General features: G+C 37.7%; 1 protein-coding gene across 2 annotated transcripts; it reads right to left on the bottom strand.

Annotated features, from left to right (window-relative positions):
- Window positions 1-225: 225 nt before the first annotated feature.
- Window positions 226-24,270, bottom strand: eepd1 (endonuclease/exonuclease/phosphatase family domain containing 1). Of its 2 annotated transcripts, XM_079485507.1 has the most exons (7): window positions 23,110-24,270; window positions 12,028-12,079; window positions 6,620-6,730; window positions 2,980-3,108; window positions 1,998-2,130; window positions 1,532-1,726; window positions 226-1,433 (listed from the first exon to the last, which is right to left on the bottom strand). In XM_079485507.1, exons 1-7 carry the CDS (start codon window positions 23,940-23,942, stop codon window positions 1,237-1,239), a joined length of 1,650 nt encoding a protein of 549 aa, XP_079341633.1. In that variant the 5' UTR covers window positions 23,943-24,270; the 3' UTR covers window positions 226-1,236. The 2 variants fall into 2 exon arrangements, with proteins under 2 accessions (XP_079341633.1, XP_079341634.1); XM_079485508.1 differs by lacking the exon at window positions 6,620-6,730 and having other exon boundaries at window positions 23,110-24,256.
- Window positions 24,271-24,680: the final 410 nt, after the last annotated feature.

Genomic DNA, 24,680 nt, shown 5'->3' with positions numbered 1-24,680 from the left:
TTTAAATCTTCTTAACTATCTTAAAATGATAGCCATTTATAATAAAGTATAACATTAACTCGGTGTAGAGTAGACACAGTGTTCCTCTACTGCTGCTGCAGATAACCCTGAATCTTAGACAAAACTTGATCCAATGAAAAATGCTGTGCTGTTGAAAGCTCGGCATTCCCGTCAGAAGGCTAATGCGCACACACACACACACACACACACACACAAAACACATAAAAAATTCATTCATTTTTATCCAAAAGCATTACTCCAAACTGAATACCTCAATAAAATCTTGTCACAAGAAGATATATAAATAAATGTGCAAAGAATAGCTATTTTGTAATAATTAGCTTACCATGTGGATATCGTTCTCTCCCTCTCTCTCCAGCACACTCTTAAGTTAAACGCACTATACAGTTGGTTAATAATAATTATTAACCAGTAATGAAAAAAATAAGTTCAGTTTTATAGAAAATGTGGAATCTCTTCCGTTTAGAACTGATGACATTTTTTTTCAATTATTGCTCATTCCTGTATTTTGATGAGGATAAATATACTGTAGGCCTACTTACTGTAGAATTTTCCTGCCATTTAAATTTGTTCATGATGCTTTGAGATGTACAGAAACCTACAAGTTCTACAGTAAGGGTTTGTTCAATTTATAGTAATAAAGCCGTAAGCACTATAGAGAATTTTTTACAGTATACTAATAAATTTCTAGTTATACAGCAAATCTTTGCCTTGTCATTGGCTATATAATACCTGAAGCCAACTTTCTTAAGGTAAGTTTTCATTTGGAAAAACTGCGTGTTTATTTTTTGTTATTCTTTGACTACAAAATAACACTTGAAGATTTCTACATTATTTAAAATAAAACTTCTAAAAGGCTTTTGTTTGAGGCAAATTTCTAATGATATACCGTATCGTTTCAAAAAGTAACAGCAAGTAGAGCATGTTTTTTATGACACAAACTAGTAAATATTGATTTATTGTATGCGTTTACAAAGTTTTGGCACATTTAATTGATTTCTTTATTTTCAATCCTTTATAAATCTTTGTTTAAATATATCTCTCCACATTAAATCAAAGGGTTGTTGAATCTCTACTGTACGTAGAATAGATCAACAAAACAGAAAACAATTATTTCTCACAATCTAGTTCAGTCAGTCATTGTGTCCATTCGTTTTTCATTTGTCCACCTATGTCAGAATTTATTTCTCTAAAGTGACCATGTTAAGTCAAAGGTCATCGTTCATGTTTGCTCATGGTGTCTTCTCTTTCCACCACCGCCACTCCATTCCCATTGCACAGACGCTCCTTCAGAATGATGTCTACGTAGAATTCTGCCACTATAGGACAGTGTTCAGATGCTACCCCACCCCACGACCAGTTATCTGGTATCCAGGGATTGGTCAGTCCTTCCCGCACCACAGAGCAATGACCTGAAGGGGGCAGCACAAGCACAAACATTCTCCTTAGAAGATATACCCTAAAAGTAGGTTTACAAACTGTTCCCATTTAAGAAGCAATGCAAACCCACCGGTGTAGATCTTCTTGAGGGCGCGGCTGGTCCAGATGTTGTCCAGACAGCAGGAACCTTGTGGGGTTCGGGTGCTAATGTTCGTAAAGACAGACGGTGGGAGGAGGGCGGTCAGTTTTTCTTTCCTCAGGCACTCCATCTCAGGGCTGTCCGGAGCTGTGCCAAAGTGTCCGAGTACCAGCAACTCACGCTCACCTGGAACACCAGCAGAAGCTTATCTCATTAAATGTAAAGCTCAAAAATCTTTACAGAATGGAAGAACTGACTTTTAGGTTCCAGACCCGATGAGTAAAGTCAGTTTTTGTTAAGTGAGTTACACAGCGCGAGTAAATATACAACAAACGTGTGACCATAAACAGTGCTTCAGTCTGATAGCATCATGGTGCTCACTGAGACTGACACAGAGAAGATAAGTGCTCTTTTATAACCTTTGTGACGTTGCTGCAATACACAACATGTCATGTACCTTTGAGAGTTTCCTGGATACCAGTGTTAAGTCTATGGGGCTTGAACTCCTCAGATGAGCAGTTTTTTCCCTTCTGTTCTCCAACCGTCGCTGGCAGGTGCAAATTAACCAGCGTAAGCTCCGACGATCCAATCTGGTAACAAGGGGTGATATTCGGTAGTGTTTTTTATTAATATTAATGCTTCTGTAATGTACAGTTACACTGTACTTGTATATGTGTAATGACAATAAAGTTGAATCTATCTAATCTATCTATCTTCTGGCAGGCACTTTAATACAAGCATCTTACACGGCATTCAAGGGATGCAGTTTAATCCGTTTGTGTGCTGCTGGGGATCAAACCCAAAACCTTTACATTTCATTACGATGAAGAAGAACTAATATAACAACATAAGGTTTCTCATGCCATAAAATGATACACTGTAAAAAAAGGCACGTGATAATTATTTGAAAAAATTATGTTAACAATATTTCACATACTGTAAGTCCATTAAATGCTTTTTTTATGCAATATTCCAAGTAATGAATAAATCAAGTAAAATTACCTAAATTAGTGGATTTAAGCATGTAACATGCTGAACTTAAATATATCAAGACATAAAAAGATGTTTGAAAAAGAAGTTAACTCTAATGCATCCATTTTGTAACATTTATTATGGTTAAAATATATGACTGCAAACTGAGAGAATTGGCATTATTGGTATCTCAGAATCCCTCCTAATTTTTAAAGATAACTGAATAATAAACACGATCAAGTCTTTCATTTTACTGTAAATAAACATGACATGAAAGAAACAGCACAAAAATTACTCTCCTAATGCGGTCTCATGCAAAGCATGCTGGGAACTCTATATCCGCTGCTCAGTTAGTGACATTAGGTTTTTATTTAAGTCTGTTAATTTAAGACAATTACATTAGACATAATTTGTTTTCACAAAGTCAAATCAAAATCTTGAAGAGCTTGTATTACAGATGCACTTACATAAAAACGGCCCAGGTATGGTTGAGGATGTTTTGCATTTCCATTTGTTGCAGAGTTTTCCAAGACAGTGACATCCTTCATTTGAACCCCAGAAGAGCAGTCCCACAGGAACCCAGAGTACTCTTCCTCCTGACACAATGTAAATTCAAATGTCAATATTTCACCAAACCACAAAACAATGTAAAGCTTAAAAAAAACATCACATTAGTAGTCCATGCTCCTTAAAAAAAGTGTATGCACTGTATCGCATGTTTTGTGAAGCAGTACAATAGCCATGTGTGAGGAACAGTGTTAGATAGGGTAAACTTACTTATTAATAATTAAATTATTAAAATAATTACTTCCCCTGACTTCAACTAACAACTATTTGGATAATCCTCTTTTTAATTAGTCTTGGTTATCAGTTTTAACAGTTTTTTGGTTCATTTTATCTTAGGCTTGTTCAGTATTTTCCAAACACACTAACTTAAGTTTGCTAGCCTATACATAATGGTTTAGAACTTAAATAACAGTTAACTGAAACGGTTATGCTTTCAAAGCTATCTTTCAAACACCGCCAATAATAACCTGCATAACAATAGCAGCCAGTTAGTACTGTACATGTTTTGTGTTCTAGGGCCCTTCAGCGCAACGTGACAACAGAGTCAACATTTGCATTGATAAGAGAACGAATTGTTGATTGTTCACATGTGCTGTCAATGTTAAGCTAAAGGCCAGCGGTGGGTGAGTATGTGTCAGGTTAGTTTTTCATATTATAGTGATGTCACACTTTCATGCACAAAGAAAGCATGGATGAAAAAGACAAATGGGGAAGGTGGGTAAGGTACACGCTGCTTGTTTGTGTCAAAACACTTATCTACTGAGTCATTAGGTGTATTTGTTGTACAGTGTTGTTTGTATTGAAAATAAATGCTGACTATAAAAATATTTATTCCACGCACTTCTTAAAACGAAAATGTAATAACTTGTTTTTCAGTTCTGGTTCTCTAGAACAGTATCCTAATGTAAATATAAGTACTATCTATCTACATTTCTGTCAGGACCACTGTTGTCAATATTTAAACAATAGCATATATTTAAGGTTGGCGGAATGAAACTGTTCTGGGAAAACTCTCCGCACGTCCTTACATGTACAGAGCGGGAGCGCAGCAATACATGTCCCCCCACCTGGGGAACCAGAAGAGTTCATGAAGCGTAACAGGATTCAATTAAATGATCCGACAGATATGGAGGAAAAGGGTGATGGAGGTGGATTTTGAGTGCAGCACGATTAAGCAGCTGATAAGGAGCAAAGAAAGGAAACTTAAATAGGACGCAGACTAGTATGTGTTGTATGACTATTGGTTATCGGCTGATGCAAGCTAAACTCACGTGCCCTGCCAGTACGATCTCTACGCTTGATTTGCATTATAAGTACTTTCAGATATCACACAACTACTCAACAAGATTCTTAATTTCACACATTTCCCGACTTTAGGAAAACATTAAACAAGAGAACCATAGCTGCTTTTAGCATAACTTACGATCTATAAATAAGCATTCACATCAACAGGCGGATTTGTTAAGTTTATTCTAAGCTCCCATGCAGTAGTTTGACATTTTACGTAAATGCACGACCCCTTTAAAACTCAATAGATTTTAATCGGTTGTCACCGTTTTATCATTGATCAGCTAGAAAAAGCACACTGACCTTAATTATATCATTTCTTTTGTAAATGTATTATTATAGTTCTGAACGATTTTAACTTTACAGGTTATTTTTATAGTTGTAAAGTGGAATCCACATGTCTTTTAATTTCAGGATGATTTGTAAAACTTTACAGCAATCATTCATGGGATGAATGGGCCTAAAACAGTAGTGTTGCATGATGAAGAGCAGGCCACGGCTGTCAGAATCTATATCCTCCGCTATAATCAGTATTTATTTTATATAACGGAAAAGTCGCCATGGATCCTGGCGCTGACCAGAGTTTATATTTGCTACATATTTTCACTTAGACATTTCCTGTTTAGGTCAACAATGCTATCCAGACTTGTTTGTCAAGGCACTTTCGAAAATCATCGTAAGTTTTGAAACTTTAAACATTATCCGAGTTCTCATTATGGTAGGGCATCATTGGGCAGCTGTACTGTGTAGTACTTTAAGCACATATTTTTGCACTGATCTTCAACCCAGACACATTCTGAACGTGACAGGTTTACATAAAACAAGTTGAAACAAAAATGCCATAGTCGTTTCATGTTTTGATAATGTGTGATTTATTACAGGGCCAAAACTGAGCAAAAGTTCAAGAATTGATCTCGTTTATTCAAATGACTTATTTACTCAAATTGCAAGGGGTTAAGCTATATTTGGAAATTCTGAATCTGAATTTCTATGTTGATTTTAGGGAGAAATCTGTAAAATATACTTTCATCTCTCTGCACCTTGACATACTATTGTGCAATAGCACTTTAAGGCTGTTGTGTTTCAGCTTGTTCCCATCTTTCACAGATATGATTTTTTGTCCTCTCTTCACTGTCCTTGCTAATAAAGCTAAAAAAGGCCATAAAAATAAGACTAAAACATGGTTAAAAAGGGATGAAATAGCAACTAGTTTATATCTAAAGACAAACATTTATGATTTTGCAGATTGTTTTGTACGTATTCTGTATCAATACATGTATTGTCTGGGAATAAACTTTGAATAAACTATGAAATTTGATGATGTATACGGGTGAACCCATTAGTGGTCACTGTATCAGAGCATATAAACATAAACCGTCCTATGGATGAGATGTTAAGGGGGTCATATTGCGCGGATACATGTTTTTCTGTGTCTTTGGTGTGTTATAAGTTGCCCATGCATGTATAAGATGCGTCAAATTGCAAAAATGTAAGTGCCGGAACAAAAGATGCAATAAATCTAAAAGCAAATGCTCACCCAGACCCGCCAGAAATAGCTTGTGTAACCACACCCCCACAAATCTACGTCAGTTCGTGGTATGACTTGAGTAAGACCGCCCAAATGTATACGCAAGTATAAATATGGTAAGAGGCGTTACATTCCCATCACATGCTTGCAGTATTCGACCAATCACTACACACTGATTCACTGGCCAATCATAGCACACCTCGCTTTTCAGAGCGATGAGCTTTGTTAAAAATCTGCGCGTTTCAGATAGGCGGGGCAAAGAGGAGATACAAACATGCACGGTATGGGGAAAATAAATTTAATTGGGTTTACAAATTGCATTACATCTTAAACAAACAATAATATTCGTTTTAGCCGTGTCATATGACCCCTTTAAACCGAGGTGCTCTCTGTGCTCATTAAAAATTCCTGGATGTCCTTCAAAAAAAAGAGTAGGGGTGTAACCAAATTCGCCAAACCTCACCAAATTCCCCTCTATACTGTACATCATCATGGCCTCCTTATGATCCCCATATGTAATAATTGGCTTTGTAACTTTATCTTCTTTCCACCAATAAGCAGGCGTGTGAAGGGCGTTCTGGCGCAATATGGCTGCCGTCACATCATCCAAGTGGATGCTGCACATTGGTGGTTGTTGAGGATTTTATCCCCTTACATGTTAAGTGCTTTGAGTACCCAGAATGAATTAAATCGTAAAACATATAGACAAAGATCTAAAAACCTACGTTATTGGACTGTCCGGTGGATTTGTCTGAAACAGCGAATTTCCAAAGACCTCTGGCACTCTTCCACTTGCGTACGCTGGAGAGGGTGGGTTGATTCAACTCCGCACAAAACTGACAAACACAGAAAGAAAAAGTACAGATGATCAGCACTCAAATCTATTAAACTTCCCGATGGTACGAATCCTCCTTCGTATTTTATTTGAAGCATGTACTTTTTTTAGATCAAAGTTTTTGTGAACAAATGTTATGTTTATGTTAATTAAACATATTAGTAATGATTAGATTTATTTGCAAACTCCCTATCTGTTGCTTGGCTCAACCATTTACTACAAAAAACTTTCAAGTCTCTTTGAATATTCCAGCAACACAACCTGCCTCTATTCTACAGAAGATCGTGCTCACAGGAGCAGGGAAATCCGATAACTACATCTGACATTCCCATTACCTTAACCCCCCCAGTTATGTTCTATAATTAAACCAGAGCCAGAGAGGGAGAGCTTCCTGCTAGAGGACCATTAGACAGACCCGAGAGCCACGGATACACTGGGTTCAAAAGAGCCAGCGATATCATCAGCAAATCTTTAAAGAGATGATCTTTGATATTCAGAGACGTCTGATGTAAAACCACTGCTCAACAAGTATAAAACCAAAAACGAAATCCTCTCTATGGTATTGCACAGACTCCTGGAGTGCTTTTAAAAGGGAAACACCAATCGGGCAAGATGCAAGTAGTAAAGTTCATGTACCAACCAGCTATGACAAACAAGCTACATTTTATCAGCACCAGATAATAACTTTGTTCACAATAAAACTTATTGCACTAACTGTGATTTGGTTGCCTCTGGAGTTTTTTTGTATTATCCTGTTCAGGACACAGCTTACATCTGTAGGCTGGGCAATGATGGAAAGACACCTGGTAGTTTCCACTACAGAATAAAATAAGTAAATGCATCATTAGCATATTTTTCTATCGGCAGCTATTCGTCGGTCATCCGGCATATTGGAAAGGAGCAAGCCGGTCTGTGTTGCCACGTCCGTCGTTTTCCCATGAAATTGGGTTATTTTTTAACTGTAGCTGCGGGTTAGGAGTGGAAGGATTTTGTTACTTATATGTCAAATCATAAGAGGATTTTATTTATGAACGTTGGGTTCTGTTTTTTGGAAAAGTGACGTTAGGCTTGAATTAGGGTTGCCAGATCTGTGAAACAACATAAGCACGTTAACACGCAAGAGCAAGCTGACTGTGTATGATTATGAAAACATATATGATGTTGTGTAAACTCAAACATTATATTTGCTAAACTAACACATGACAACAATGAAAGGCTATCACATTTTTCGGAAATTAACATCCACAACCATGGCTGCGCAGTGTTGTGGCATTCTAGCATCTGTGAGTGACGTCAGCGGACCACTCCAAGATGGCGGACACGTCTACGTGCCTAGAACGCTTGATTGAGGCATCTAGTTATATATATCTATGGTTTCCACGAAATGAGTCGAGTACACCACCACAATACACAATACAACTGATGATGTCAAATATTGTTTCGGCAATGTACCTCCTTGTTCAATCAGCTCAATTGTACCATGCGACCAAGCTAAAGGACCAGTTCAACAAAATGTTAATTCAACAACTACTTTACTACAATTATTATATAGCAAAATAATAGTACAAACTAATATTAACATAAATAAAATTAAATATCAATAGGGATGTTATTAGACACTAGCCAAACACAAACTGCACATCTGATTACACAGTCTACACTAAGCTCTGTTCTGCTTCATAGTAGTGACATCCTTACTCACCGATCTACTAGGAACGAATCTTAAATATTATGAAAGCTCATGTCTTATGAAAGCTCATGTCTGATTTAATATACTTTACATAGGCAGCAACTGCTGTGCATGGGATTATCAATGCATGGGTAATAATTCAAATATATTATGCTGTATACCATGCTGTTAAATTAACAATACGATACTCTGAATGAAGTATAGCACATACAAATATTGGGCAAAATAGTATTTTTACTAACCACCTGCAAAGTTGATTGCAATGCATTGTGGGATTTCATTCTCTATAAAGGATACAAGCAATGCCTTACATATTTGATTGCATCACAGTTGTACTGCACGTGCTTGTTGTGAGTGAGCGCATTATTCCTTAAAACGCTGCCTGGAATAGCTTTGGCAATTGTGTTGCACTGGAGAAAACAGTGATTGTAGTACACAGATCCTTTGAGACAAATGCATGAGTGTGATTCAGTAATCAGATTCTTAACTGGGGCTTCTTAATGGTACTTTCTGCTGATAAAACTTGACACTTGCATAACTCACAATATTTACATTTTACTCAGACAGTGGGCTAGTCATGTATTTTCTCTATAAATACAAGTGAATTTATAGAAACTCTTTTAGTCGTTTCTTACTCATGCTATCTGGTCTCAACCCAGACACCAGGATCAATATTCTGTGTTTTCCTACTATTAGTGTGATGTACAGCTCCAAAATGATATCTGTTAATGTTGTTAGCTACTAAATAATACATCAAATGTGTTCTTATGGTTTTCTAAGGAATCCGAAATTTTCATCTGGTGGGTGATAAAACATGCCAAATAATATAGTTTACCTACTTCCAAGAAAGGGTTTTCCTGTAAGACTGTGTCTATGGTTCGGATACCAAGAAGTGCCCATTTAAAATGAACACAAAACCTTTCACAAACTAGAAACATGACGAAACTCAAACACTTCTCAAACTTTAACAATCGAACGCCAATTTGGTGATTGAAAAAGCAGAAAATGCCATGTGATGAGCGGCTGGCACTTTTGCCCGCTAGTAAACTAAATAATGACACATAAAATCTGCGGTCTGAGGGAAGTCCCCCTGGTCACGAGGCATTCAGTGTAAATGAACATTATATCAAAGCAATGGTTTAACCACAAACTGTGGATACCATGGCAACAAAACACAAACTGCAAACAAAACAACCCAAAACTGCATCTAAAAGCTAAAATATGCTGCTTCACAGACGGTAAGCAGAAGTAGCCAATATGGTAGGTAACAACGGGTCTAATACCCAGAGTGTGCCAAGCTATAATCTAGGCAAAACCAGCGACGGCAGCGTAATTTTTTGGCTATTTCAAAAGTCCCATAATTCCACTTGTGACTTCTATAAATGTCCATAATAATTAAGCTCCAAGAAGCCATGGTTTACATTGTTTTTAGAACAGCTAAAGGGGTTTGATAGGCACAACAAGAAGCTGCAAACAAAATGTAATATTAATAAAAAAACATTGCTCTGCCAGACAATGCAGTTTATCAGAAACGATCAACAAAGTGGTTGCCGAGCAACACAGACATTTACATTTATTCATTTAGCAGACGCTTTTATCCAAAGGGACTTACAAGTAGTTTTTTACAGTGGCACATTACTGCAGAGTAATCAGGGGTAAGGTGCCTTGCTCAAGGGCCCTTCAGTCATGACCTGGTGGCATTGAGATCTAACCACCAGGCCACTGTATCACTGTTGACACCAACAGAGCGACATTGGTAGCCTAGCAACACGAGCGTCCGTTGGCGACAGGAATTGGGCGTGTCTAAAGATAAGACTAAGTTGAGAATTGCCCAACTTTATGCAAATGATGAGTGACTTTCAGCGACGTAAATATAAAACATTGCAACCCTGATCTACAGTATCTCCACCTTTTTCCTGGGGGTGCTGATTTCTGCCGGAAGTAGCTCTGAAGTGGTGAATGGCAAACATTTAAGACCAATTAGACTAAATGTGCTCATAGTTCAAAGAGTTGCATGTAACCATTGATACACTGTATGGTCTTAAGTAAAAACATGATGAGACTGTTAATTGATTTCACACAAGGTAACGTTTCAAGCTTGCAGGCTCTTCATCGGGGGGTGAAGTGTGTGCTAACAAAGTCCGTGTAAACTCTGAATGGGGCGTTATCCAAAAACGATACATACGCACGCATATTACACATTTGGTCTGTAGTAGGCATGCGCAAGTATTCCCCAAACAATAATCGCGGCCTCCATGCTGCATGGTTGTGCCGCGTGACATACAATCATTTCTCCAGCAAAAAGTAGATTTACTCCACCACTACAACCAGCGGAGACATAGTATTTACATGCACATTACTATAAACACACATACACGCCGACAAAGTATTCAAAGTTAGATTAAAACAGTGTGTGTGGAAGCACGTAGGGTTTCTTTATAGCGCAACAGCGCCATCCACTAGCCTGGCATAGTTTTTCCGGATCCATGACTGCAGATCGTTTTGATAACGCGAAACATTTCAAAAGCGCAAAGGAAAAAGTTTTCCGTTTTTTATTGTGTAAACATACTCTTAGACCAGATAATTTTTTTTTAAACTGCCTCAATGTCAGACATAATAGAGTCCAGAGAGACTTTCAGAACACCAGACTGACGCTCTTTCATTCTGGGCTAGAAGTCACAGAAGTATGTCTTTCCATCTCTGCCTGTACAGTCAGCACTTGTGAAAGCTGTCTAGAGGAAAGAACTGCACGGCGGGATCACTGCGGCAGAACAGACAGCAGGGGTGTTAAAATCAGTCATTCACGCTCCATATGACTCTCGGTTAGACAGTAATAGAAACAAGAAACGCTAATAAAGCAAAGGGAAGAAAGGAGCACGAGAAATCAGAAGTATTCATCACAGCAGATGCAAGCCTCTGCATTTCTGCACATTTGAATAAAGCTGAATTCTCTCACAACTCTCAATAAAAAATAAATTTTGACAATTCTTTTGGCAATCTGTCACATGAACAAACTGTTTAGTAAAATTTCTAACTAGCTGTGGCAGTGGTTTTGATATGAGAAATATGGATCACGATTCCCTTCTTGTCCTCTAGACACACTGCTGCTCCATAAACCTCGTTTTAAGTCTATTTCCAGCATCAAATACACAGTGTAAGACCTCAAAGACTTTCCCTATCCTTACAGAAATACACGTCTCTGTGCTTTTCATCTGAGCCAGCATGACCATATACATACAGTAGACACATAAAAATATCTGTTTGTTGTTCTTGATGTACATTCTTATTTTCAAGGCTTATACATGTAATATTTGTTTGACAGATTAAGCACAAATTAAAGAAGCAAACCTGATTTAAATACTGTGACTTTTTTTATTTCACACAGGTAGTGATGTGAAATGTTGGCGCCAATAGCTCTGTGGTTAGTGCCAGTGCACTTGTGGCCCGACCTGAGTTCAATTCCTGTCTCAAACAACATTTGCCGGTCCTTCTCACCTGTCTCTATATCCAACTCTTTCCTGTCTGCTCTCCACTGTCCAAAAAGGCAAAAAGCCCCTAAAAAAATGTAAAGATGTAAAGAAATGAGATGTGTATTTTCTGCACACTACCTTCTCTAGAGCCTCCCGGTCAGCCAAGTCTTGAACCGCTAGCAGCTTAATGCTGGAAAGAAAAAAAGAGAGAGAAAGATGGTCAGAAATAAAACCAATGCATTAATAACTATTGTTTGAGTTGGCTAATTTGTATAAATTCTCACATTTGTATGTTTTAGTACAATCTCCTATTTATTCATTTCAATTCAAATTTATTTATAACTTTTTACAGTGTTGCAATGCAGCTTACATATACAACGTCATGTTATGTTGTAATAAACAGTATTCAAGTTTTCCTCATGAATAGATTGTAATCTCATTAAATGACATATATACTTTTTCTGAAACTATAGGACATTTATTTAAGGACATATTGCGCATGAATGGTGATTAGGGGTGAGGCATTATTATTGCTTATTTATGATAAACATGTTTTATATCCCATGCGGTGGGTGGTTGTCACATATGAATTAGCCAAATTGTGGAATATTTACGAACTACTGTGAGATTAGTCTGGGTAGACATTCAAGGTGTGCTGCAAACACTCTTTAAAAAGATCAATAACACATTCCCTCACATCTATAACTGTGCAAACTTTTGTGCAATGCCTGTTTGCATTTTTACAACCTGTGGTGAAGTGGACCCCTAAAAATTAAGTTATATCTTGCAAACATCACATAATCCATCCCATCACGCATGATGTTGATAATACTGCTCTGACAACAAAATAATCAACCATTGTTTGTTTTGTAAAGTAATCTTCCAAGTGCTCGAAGAATACAGCCCACACCAGATGGGTGAAATGTTCTGTAAGGACATCAAGCCTCTGCACTGAAGAAAACATCAACTTTAGAGAAGAAACTGTGATGCACATTATTTCTACTTATGGAACAAGGTATTTAACAAAATTCTCATTTTAGATGAACTATTGCATTTCTATTTTGGGGTGTTTAGTCACAAGTGGATAAATAAGGGTGTAAATTGGATCTAATTCTTTAGCAGACGCTCTGGTATCCAATAACAAGAGATTTAAGGGCACTTATTGTATCTCCAAATTACATTTGTAGTGTAAATGCTAATATTATCGCAGGAGACAAATTCTCTTGCTCCTCTATTTCTATCCTGTAGAACTGCCTGTAAAAGATGTTAATACTAGGTGTAAACAGAACATCTGAGAAGTAAACTACACTAAAAGGATGCATTAAAAACTCCAGAACAATATAAAGTAATGGGATGCAAACCATTTGTAAATACATACGGGCCGGTACCCATGCATGTGGTACTGAAACTGAGAGAATAGTAATCAAAGCAATCTGTTCTTCTACAGATTGTGCATGCCATACCTCACCACTGAATCATCACCAGACAGTTTAGAAAGCTCCACGTAGGCGGGCTGCACTGCACTGCTGATGGAATTAGTAAGTCTTTAAAAAAAGACCCATTGTTTCCATCGTACCCCAAAAAGATGAACAACACCTCCCATCGTCTTTGACAAATTCGTGAACTGCCTGTCCCCGAGGCTCCGGAGTCCGGACTTACCGCCCACACCTTGTGTAGTCCAACCATTCCTTCCTCAACATAATGAGAACAACATGCCCAGATTTACTGTTCTACTGTTCTCAGAATACAATTCTACAGCGTGCTGGTAACCTGTACATATTTTTGTCAAAAATAAAAGCAACAAACACATCACCACTAATCCCAATGGGAAATTCAGCCAGGTAAGCAATTTAGCACATTAAAGTCTCCTTTTTGAATCGATGAAGCATGTTTGTCGATCAGATCTCTCCTTTTATATGATGCTATTATGTAAAAATAAACTTGACATTGAAATGAAAATGACTAACTATCCACAACACACAAAAACAACTAAAAACATGTTACATTACATACATGCAATGTTGGAAAGAAACACTCAGCATCTGTGTATGTACATAGACTGGATAGCTGCCTTTCATGTTTAAATACATGCCATCATTAGAGAGACCTTGTTACTGTGCACTCACACCGCCGCCCTCAAAAGCGTCAAAGTGGCCGGAAGTCATCCATTTTCAATGTAACAGAAAGTTACTATTCCCAGCACATTCACTAATTCACAACGGACTCATTTATGGTCATGCGTAGGACCTATGCCGTCCCTGCTTACACTGGTTACGTTATGTATTGGTCATCTTTGGTAATTTCAGGATTTACCGGCTGACAACGTAGCTGGCACGTCCCAGGCATTAAATGACCAATTCATGACGTCGCCTGCACAAAATCCTGACATTACAAGATTGCCAAGGACAGTCCAGTTACATACTATATTCGTACTATTTTGGTAATAACATGACCTACGGCACGTAATGTCATTACCAATACATTTTTGATTAATATTAATGATTTACATGCTGTTTAGTATTTAAATATGCGTCTTTAAAACGTTTTTTGTCAGGATATTGTAAATCTGTTGATTAAATAAGCCAAGAGAGTTTTAATACGCTTCATGCAGGCAGTTCTCTGCTATGGGAATGTAACAGTGCGTGCACAGTGGTGTTCGAATTCATAGTGGACATTATTGAGAGCACTCAAACCCATTATGCATCATAATAACGAGTTTACAAACGATGTACACTCACGGCAAGCTGCTAGCCATCATATGATGCTCGCGCTGAATGAATTCCCGCGTATCAGCAAAAGGATGGCACCCGCAGCATTTACAGTGTCCGAATTTACACTGTCCTTTTCAGCCGTTCCTTAAAGTGGACTTTATTAGTGAACTAATGTAGGGAATAGTGAATGAGGGTATACTGGGCGATTTCGGAAACAGCCCAGGAATTTCACTTTTCCGGTCACCATGACGTAACTTGAGTTACCAAGACAAGAGCCGGGGAAAAAGCAGCTTGTTGTGTGCGTTTATGGAAAAGCAGTAATGAAGGAAACAGTCACTTTTGTTGCAGTTTCAGTTGTAAAATACAGAACAGATTTACTTGGAAAATTCATTCGGAAATGAGTAATAACGTTTTTCGAACTGAGGGAGGGGTTCAAGCAGACCAATCACAGCGCTTGCGTTTTGGCGTGGAATTGGCACAACGTTACATTTTTGGAGAGGTGTACGTCAGGCTAAGCAGATCTATAGCCTACGCAGGTTTGCCGTAGATCCTACTCATGACCATAAATGAGCCTTAACTGCGCTTGCATTTTGGCGTGGAATTGGCACAACGTTACATTTTTGGAGAGGTGCACGTCAGGCTAAGCAGATCTACAGCCTACGCAGGTTTGCCGTAGGTCCTACTCATGACCATAAATGAGCCTTAACTGCTCTTTAATATTCATGACAGAGGGTGTGGCCGGGTTGAATTCTGCTCATGGTGGACGGCTGGAAATATCAACATATGGGAATGTCCAATTTGGCACCTCTATAAAACTACAGACCTGTGTCACATAATGTAAGAGTGGGCCCTTATAGTCAGAAAATGTGACACACAACATTTAACGCGTTCAACTTCATGCTGAGATGCTCAGACATATCATCGTAAGACAGCAGAGTACCACGACAATTCAGTTCACAGGGCATACCGCTTAGTATGACATCAAAATAATGTGGCCATACTCTGTCTCTCGAATTGTTCTCTAGAACTCCAAAGTGGATTAGAGGCATATACTGTAAAGGTGCAGGAGGGAGAGATCTCACTATGTCTCTTTATCTTTCCAGTTTGATTACACAGATCCTGTTTTGAGAACAAACAGGCAGATAGCCAGTCCAGCAGTCTCCAGAAAACACAATTTATGTTCATATTTTATATGACTGTATTGATGTGTGGGCTACAAATATGGCAACTATCAGAGTTTTTCGAAATCTCTGTGGATGTGTGCAATTCACACATTTACAACATTACACTAAATTAGGTCTCTACATTTGCCTTCCACAGTCAGTTTAGAGTGTTCTGAGAGTTTTTCGGCATGTTGTTATGTGATTGTTAAGAGATTCTGGGTGGTTAATAGCGCAAGTCCAGATAATTGTTAGATGGTTGTTTAAAGCTTGAGTGAGTCAAAGATTCCTACCTCCTACCATGTCGCCGTATGATATTCTGATTCCTCTACATGGCTCAAATCAGATCCCTTCCTCAATTTAAGTCTATGGTTTTCACCTATTTAATCACTGTATCGTGTGCAGGTAAACAGTTTTATTTTTTCAGTTATATTTCAGGGGCTTTTTATGCCTTTTTATTGGAATGTGATAGTAGAGAGCTGACAGGAAAGTGTTGAGTGGCGAACACAAAATAACCTTTATCCCATTTTAAGAGTGAATTTTCATGTACATCAAATAATGTGTATGAGATTACACAGAGATGTGAAATTATTAGATTACCAGGACGGATACCAACCATGTCATTTAAACTCGACAACAATTTTGCACTTATCTTTAGTGTTTACTTGTTGGCAGCTACAGCGAACAAAGCATTCTTCTTTAATCTAGTCATGCTTTGTCATTCAAACATATATACTTTTGTTCTATTTGTAGTATTTTGTGGGTAAAGATTATTTACTCGTTTGAATCATTTAAGTGTTGTGAAAAATATCTAAAAAAGATTCTTTAAGAAACTGTAGTTTCAAGGTAGGGGCAAACAAATCCTGTAAGAGAGATTTTAAATTGAAATATATGCCACCATATATCAAGGTTATGAGCTGGATAAAGAAAATCTTCTCAGAGCTTTTGCAGCACTTAGAAACAACATTTTTGATCTTTATCATTAGATCTTTACAGCTTGATCTTACATTTTCCTTGAACAAAATTATGCTCGAAATGTTTGCTCATTGTTATTCCTTAAAAATAGTTCTGTTTTATTGTTTATGGATTATGACAAACATGCTTATTTTTACCGTAGTTTTAAGAATAAAAACGAATAAGATAGATATTACATAATATAAGCGTTAAAACACGAAATAAAATAATTTTTTGCTTTATTGTTATAGTGTATTTATTAAAATAAGACAAATACCCTGATATACAAACGAACGAAAAACCAACAAACCTTCTCTTACCTTCTCTTCTCTTGAAAGAAAACTGCACAGCACGTGCTTTATGAAGCTGACTCGGTTTAATTCATCCGTGGCGTCCGACTGAACTAAATTGACTCTATAAAATAATCTTTCAGTGACTGTAAAATAGTTCAAACAAATAAACAAATAAAATACAGGGTGGATAGGATATGTTTAATACGCTACAGGCCGAAATATATTTTTTTTAAATCGTGTTTATAAAATAAATGGCGGCGTCCAACAGTTTCTTTGAAACAGGCCTCCGAATTGAAAAGGCCGCCTCTGGTTAAGAGTTACATAACACAATCCTAAATAAACAGGATGGGAAAATGACAAGAAATGTACGTACAGACCCAACAAACACATCAATCAACTGCCAGTTGAGTCAGCAGAAATCTAAGTGTTTTCAGAGAAGATGTGGAAATGACGCCTTTGATCCAACCGTGTCTATGACCCAGAGTCCAGTCTAGGAAATAAATCAATAGCTTCTCGTTCTAACATTCCCTCACTCTCCTCTTAAAACTCACGAATGCACAACGCAATCTTGTCAACACCGCAAAAGCTGTGCAAGAAGACATCTTGAAAGTGCATTTATTTTGTAGAGTGAATGAAGGCCTCGACTGTGACTTCCTATGTAGACTGATTGGTTGTTCTTTGCTAATGCAAGCATCGGGAATTAGAACAAATCCCTAACCCAAAAAATGAAGTTTACATTACTTTCTGCACCCTATCAAATGGTTCGTTCTTTTCAGACATTTAGATTTTTGCGCAAGCAAATTCATTAGACATTAGACTCTAAATCACACCCCGAACCATATATCAACGATATTCAAAGCCAAACAAAAAGGATTACATTATAAGATTTAAGAAATTTAGATCAAGAGATCTAGAACTCTCCTTTGTTTTGAAGACGACCTTTCTTAATATGACGCATAAAGAGCAAACATACGACTCACACAAACTAAGCTGAAGTTTATAGATATGGAAATGAGTCAGGCTGTTTAACTTGGTGTGTGTGTTTGGTGAGGTTACTATAGGACATCTCTGTGCACATTTCTTTTCCTCAGAATGAACTACAGTAACCTCAGATCACACCGTCTGGTGGTTTTCTCAGCCTTGCTTCTTTCAGACTGGAGATTTGTTACGCCATTTTCACCAATCACCCAAAGCATTGTGGGTTATAATGTATTTTTACACGGAGTGCACATCAGATGTCATGTCTCCCAGTTTGTGTTTAATACATTTACAGAGCCCAGGTCAGTAGCTGTATACACTCAAAAAAAATATTTTGGTGTCACCAAAGTATCTGTCCAAACACAAGGGAACCTTTTTATTCATAAGGATTCCTGTTTCAATAAGAACTGCACTGGAATGTGTTACTGCAAAAATGTAGATGTTCTGATATTGTGTTGAGTACGTTTAAACATTGCAGCTGAAAAGAACATTCAAAACGGACTAATTTCGGAAAAGCAATTCTTACATACAGCAATGACCTCTAAACAAATTAAGTAAGATCGATCCCTGTAGTTTTTTTTAGGTTTCATTTCCATCAAGACCAAATTTCCCTTGATCTTTTTACATATAAGAAGCATTGGAATCAGTTAAAGGGCTAGTTCCTTCAAAAATGAATAATCTGTCATCATTTTCTCGCCCCCAGGTTGTTACAAACCTGTATACATCTTTATTCTGTTAAACACCAAGAAAGATATTTGTGAGAGTGTTAGCAATTTTCCACTACCATAAAGCAATCATCCACTACCATAGAATTTTCTAGTTTTATTGAATTAACACCGCATATATGAATTTATAGTCTGTCTGATATTTGAACTGTGTTTTGACTTGCATAAACATTTATATTTAGCCTATAAACAATATGTTTTCTTGTACAGCTGCTTTGTAACAATGAAAATTGTAAAAAGCACTATATAAATAAACTTAACTTGACCATAGTACGAAAAAATATAAAAATTTTTGGTCTGTTGAACACAAAGTGAGATATTTTGAAGAATTTAGGAAACCAAACAGTTCTGGGGCACCTTTGACTACCATTTAATTTGTCCAACTATGGCAGTTAATGATGTCACAGAATTGAAAATTGCAAACATTCTTCCAAATATCTTTCTCTGTGTTCATCAGAACAAAGTAATTAATACAAATGATGACAGAACTTCATTTTTGGGTGAACTAACATCCAAGATTCATATCTTAAAATGCCCTCTTTAATCGAAAATTCAATTCAATTCAATTTTATTTATATGGCGCTTTTCACAATTTGCATTGTTCCAAAACAGCTTTACAGGGGAAAAACGAAAAACCCAAGAAAGGGTAAAACACACTACATGGTGTTTTATATAATAAATCCAATTATTCTAGTAAATAATATCTAATGTCAGCATCTCCTGGTGGTTTATTTAGCATATTTGCATTAAGTGAATGCTTGGCTGAAAAGATGCGTTTTTAATCTAGATTTAAATTTGGCGAGTGTGTCTGATCCTCGAATAATATCAGGAAGGCTATTCCAGAGTTTAGGTGCTATGTATGAGAAAGCTCGACCCCCTTTGGTGGATTTAGTTATTCTAGGTATTATCAAAAGTCCTGCGTTTTGAGATCTTAGAGAGCGTGATGGGTTGTAGTGTGATAGAAGCTCTGTAAGGTAGGTAGGGGCTAAACCCTTTAAGGCTTTATAAGTGATTAAAAGAACTTTAAAGTCAATACGATACTTAATGGGTAGCCAGTGAAGGGTTGATAAAATTGGGGTTATGTGATCATATTTTCTGGACCTGGTTAGAACTCGGGCAGCTGCGTTCTGAACTAACTGTAGTTTGTTTATTGATGATGCAGGACAACCACTAAGTAGTGCATTACAGTAGTCAAGTCTTGAGGTCATAAATGCATGAATAAGCTTCTCCGCGACAGCAACACACAGAATATTTCGTAACTTGGCAACATTTCTTAGGTGGAAAAAGGCTGTTTTTGTGACATTTGAGATGTGATTTCGAAATGACAGGTTGCTGTCTAATATAACGCCTAGATCTTTCACTGTATTTGTTGGAGTAACAGTACATCCTTCAACTTGCAGTTTATAATCAGAAATATTTGGTTTGCGCGTCTTTTGTCCGATAAGTAATATTTCTGTTTTATTAGAATTTAAAAGAATGAAATTACAGGTCATACAATGTTGTATATCTTCAACGCACTCTGCCAATCTGGATAGCTGGGAGGAATCATCTGGTCTTGATGAGACATATAGCTGAGTATCATCTGAAAATGAAAGCATACTGCATGCATCTATTGTTTTCCGGAGAAACCCAAAGTAAAAACGGCTGGATAAGTGATGTCACTAAGGAGATTTGTAATTATAAGACCTGCTGCCTACAGCAAGATAACAACACCTTATACTTTTACATCATGGCATCCTTGGCTCCACCCACTGGTGTTCAGTTGGATGCATCTAAAGCCGGATTTGTTTACATTCACCAAAAGCTTGTAATACCAGGAAGGCTGCGATGCTACACAAACGTTATGCTGTTCCTGGCTCACTTTTTAGGATGCAAACATTCGTTTTAACGAGTAAACATGACTCGCTGTTTCTGTTCACACTATAGGAGTAATCGGTGTCTGCTATCGCTAGCGGTTCATTTTAGGGATGGGCATTTATCAATAATTTCATATTCAAATATTTGAGCTCATTAAAACTAATATTTGTTTATTTAAATGAAGTTAATAAAGACGTAATTTGTTTAGTTTAGGAATTACAGCGCGTTTTAAAACAAGAAACATCTCTGCGAATTTATTTACAGGCGACGACCCGATTTGAAGTTCTTATGAGGAAAATACAGACTTTAGCTATGGAAAAGCGTACCAGTCTTACAGTATGCTAAGGCCAATCTTATTAACATTAGTTGCAGTTAAATGTAGATTTTATTGTTTCAAATTGTTGAAATTAGCATTAGTTAGCCTAATATATTTCTGAAGAACAAACTGCACGAACAAGTTATTGTAATAAATAAATTAATCCTTTAATCATTTAATATAACGTTGGTATTTTTATAACAACTTATGTTAATAATGTTAACGAATTCTGTGGCTCACGTTTTTAAAACATTTTAATATGGCAATGTCAGGCCGCCGTGTGTGAACATAAAATACACTGTAAACGTTTTTGCTGTAGTTATGCAGCTAGTTACCAGTAACTTACTGTAGATTTACATTTATGTAATTTACTGACCAGTTTGTTCAAAGATAATTAATCATTAAACATTAACAAGTCTTTAGCCTTACAGAAAACCACTATAAAATTCCACATAAACAGTTTTTTTTCTAATTTTGGTTCCCAGAATGTTTTGCATGAGGCTGTAATTTTATAGTTTTCTTCTGTAAGGCTAAAAACCTAGTGTTTAATGATCATTAATCTTTGAACAATCTGTTTCCAGTAAATTTCATAAATCTACAGTAAGTTACTGTGCCAGTAATACTGTAATTTCTACTGAAATGTTTTACAGTGTATTAAAAATAGCTTCTTATTTGACTGAACAATGATTTTATACTTTCTGTATATTTAAAAAGTATTACAGATGAAGTGAAGAAGCGTTAAATAAGACAAGACAACTCTAACCCTGTGGTGACGCAAAATAAGAATATTCTAATAGCATTTAACATTTTCTAATAATTATTGCGGATCGAATATTCGAACATTCGTGCACATCGCAAATTCATTTATGTGTTTACTTTAGAGGTAATATGTTGAATTATTGTAAACATGCAAATGTTTAGGTGTCTGAATACACGCATAATGTGCTTAGAAAGACCGTTTGTGAAGCTTAACAGGTTCACACTAGTCCATCGACCATGCTTTAGGTGTCAAAAAAGGGGATCGCGACAGTGCGAGCAGGTCCTAAATCTCTTTCACAGAAAAGACACATGATCACTTGTGTCTAACATGCGTCACATGTTTTGGAACTACATTTTAATCACTTGCAACCAAGTGATTGCATGTGGAGAGTAGACATATCACCATATTGCACATGTGATCCCAAGAGTTTCATATGAGAATTCACATGGGATTTACACAAAAATATTTAAAAAGCCCACACATTTCAAGTGTGATCAGCACATGTTTTTTGCACATGTGAATTTCATGCGTTTTGTATGTAGGGGCTCCCATCAATGGGGGATTCTGCTTACCACCGTGTCAAGCCCGTTCAACACACACAGAGGCTTATATTACAGACCTTCCTGAGTCATGATAAGAATGAGGGCACATAGTTAGGCAACACCCGCTGTGTGATATGTGTGCAGTCCTTGGGATCATAAAACAGCCATCAGTACAAACATTTATCTTCTAGAATCAATCAACACACTCAGTAAAACATAGGTAGGAGTTCTGCTGATATCTGATAACACAGTCAGGTGTGCTTGGAAATAAACATCCACTAAAGACCATGACCACAGACATCTGACCTATGATCCAGCACACAAGTCTATTGTATTTCAGTAACCATTACACCAATAACCTATTCAACTGTCTGTTGTTCCCTGTTAATGTTCAGTTCAAAGACAATTCACCTTCCAAACAGCAAAAAGAAAAAGGTATTAAATATTTTCATATGTGAAATGATATAACATCATTACTTGTTATACACTCTTCAACTATGCAGCTACAATACAATGGCGTCTGTCAAAATATCCTAATGGAACGCCAAGGGAGATTGTATCATAATTTTAGGATCAAACAGGATCATAAAAGAATTCAAAAGCACCATTCCATTGACATTTCTGTGATAGTTCAAATAAAAAAAAACTTGACATTACTGTATGCGCGAATAACATTTCCCCTGTCACGATAAAGTATGATTTTACAAAAGGCTATAACCATTGTTTAACTATTAGTATTAAAACTATGGCAATCCAAATGCCAACTTCAAAAACATAGTTACTATACACTTTAGCTATATTATCCAAAGAGTGCTGGTTGTTTCAGTGATTTTGTTAGAGATCCGTGGTAGTATTTCCATAATACTTAAACATTTACATGGCATATTGCATGTACCCTAAAACATAGACCCGCAACAGACTCACTCGTTTTCCAGTACGGTCATACAGACGACCTCCTTCACCCCGGGGTTATTGGCCTTTTCACTGGAGCAGCGCTGCAGGTTCCAGGTGGCCACTCGTACCACTGGCTTCCCATCGCGCGATGCCGCGGGAGGCTCCACGCAGGACCGGACGGAAGCGATGAGCGCAGGTCCACCTGGAGGAACGTCTATGTCATCGCTGCGCACGCTGAAGGACGTGGGGTTCGGATGCGTGTACCCGCCGTTCGTGTTCGTCGAGGGCGTCCTGGAGCGCTCGACGAACACCTGGAAACGGATCCGGTCCAACAGGGATGAATTAACGTTGGGAACTTTAACCAGGTCTTCAATGTTTTTAAAGGGGCCGTGGACATCTCGGAACTCCACAATGTTCTTGGCGATTTTCTCTGTGATGCCACGGACGCTCACGAGCTGCGGCGGCGTGGCTGTGTTTATGTTCACGCCGGTGCACGGCAGGTGCTCGTTCTCTTTGCGCAAAGACGAAGGCGAGTGATTAGACGAGCCGTTCTTGCTTGAAACGCAAATTTCCAGTTTAACAGCTTCCAGTTTAGTAGCACCGATCCCGCTGACCAACGCGAGGTCTTCTACTTTCTTGAACCCGCCGATGCATTCTCGGTACTCCACAATGTTTTGGGCCACCCCGCGGTTCACGCCCGGTAGGGTCATGAGCTCCTCCTCGGTAGCCGTGTTGATGTTCAACCGCTCCTGGTTTACCAGAATGTGGCTAAAGTTGCACGCTGCGCTGAACTTGCGCTTGCCCTGGCAGAAGTCCGTCGGGTCCTTGGGGATGGACCGGTGGCACCCGAGATTCCCACCCATGTGTCTCTAATTTAATCGGACCCAAACTGAACCGTCTAGAACGCGAGGACTGTGTGTTAAACTAGTCTGTGTGCGTGGCATCTGTCGGGTATTTAACTAATTCAACAGCTTAAACGTCCCAGAAGAAAGCTCGCTCTGTAGCTGTCAGTTTCTGTAGACTTCGCCGCGCTTTCTCGGTCTGTCAACGTTGAACGCAGTTTCCATGTTGACGTTTCTCCAGGCGGATTGAAGTGAACTCGAGCGCTGCTTCATGTCGTGATGTCCGATTCGCGAGGAGTCATTCTTAAGAACCGGTGCTCTTACTGATTCAGTGAACCGATTCATGAATGGACTCGGGTGGACCTACAGCTGCCTATTTAGGAAAAATTGTTTCAGTAAATGATTGTTGGCAGATAGATCACTATTTGTAATACCAACGTTTTACTAAAAATACCACGGTGAGACTATTATGGTGAGATACTAGTTGATTGGTAGTTTTTCTACAAATAAAACCAAAAATAAATCATGCTTAATTGTCTTAAAGAAACCGAAAAAAATCTATAAAAACCATCTCAGAAATTATAACAGATTTTACATTTACATTTAGCAGACGCTTTTATCCAAAGCGACGTACAGATAAGGAAACACTGGAAGCAATTATAACAACCTAGGCAACAAAATACATAAGTGCATCAAAACTAGCCCATTAAAGCCTAGCAAAGTATACAAAGCTAGTGAGGTTAGTATTTTTTTTTCGAT

This window comes from Barbatula barbatula (genome assembly GCF_947034865.1).
Source record: "Barbatula barbatula genome assembly, chromosome: 21".
NCBI lineage: Eukaryota > Metazoa > Chordata > Actinopteri > Cypriniformes > Nemacheilidae > Barbatula > Barbatula barbatula.
The sequence above is the reverse complement of the archived record's forward strand: the minus strand, read 5'-3'. Positions and strand labels throughout refer to the sequence as shown.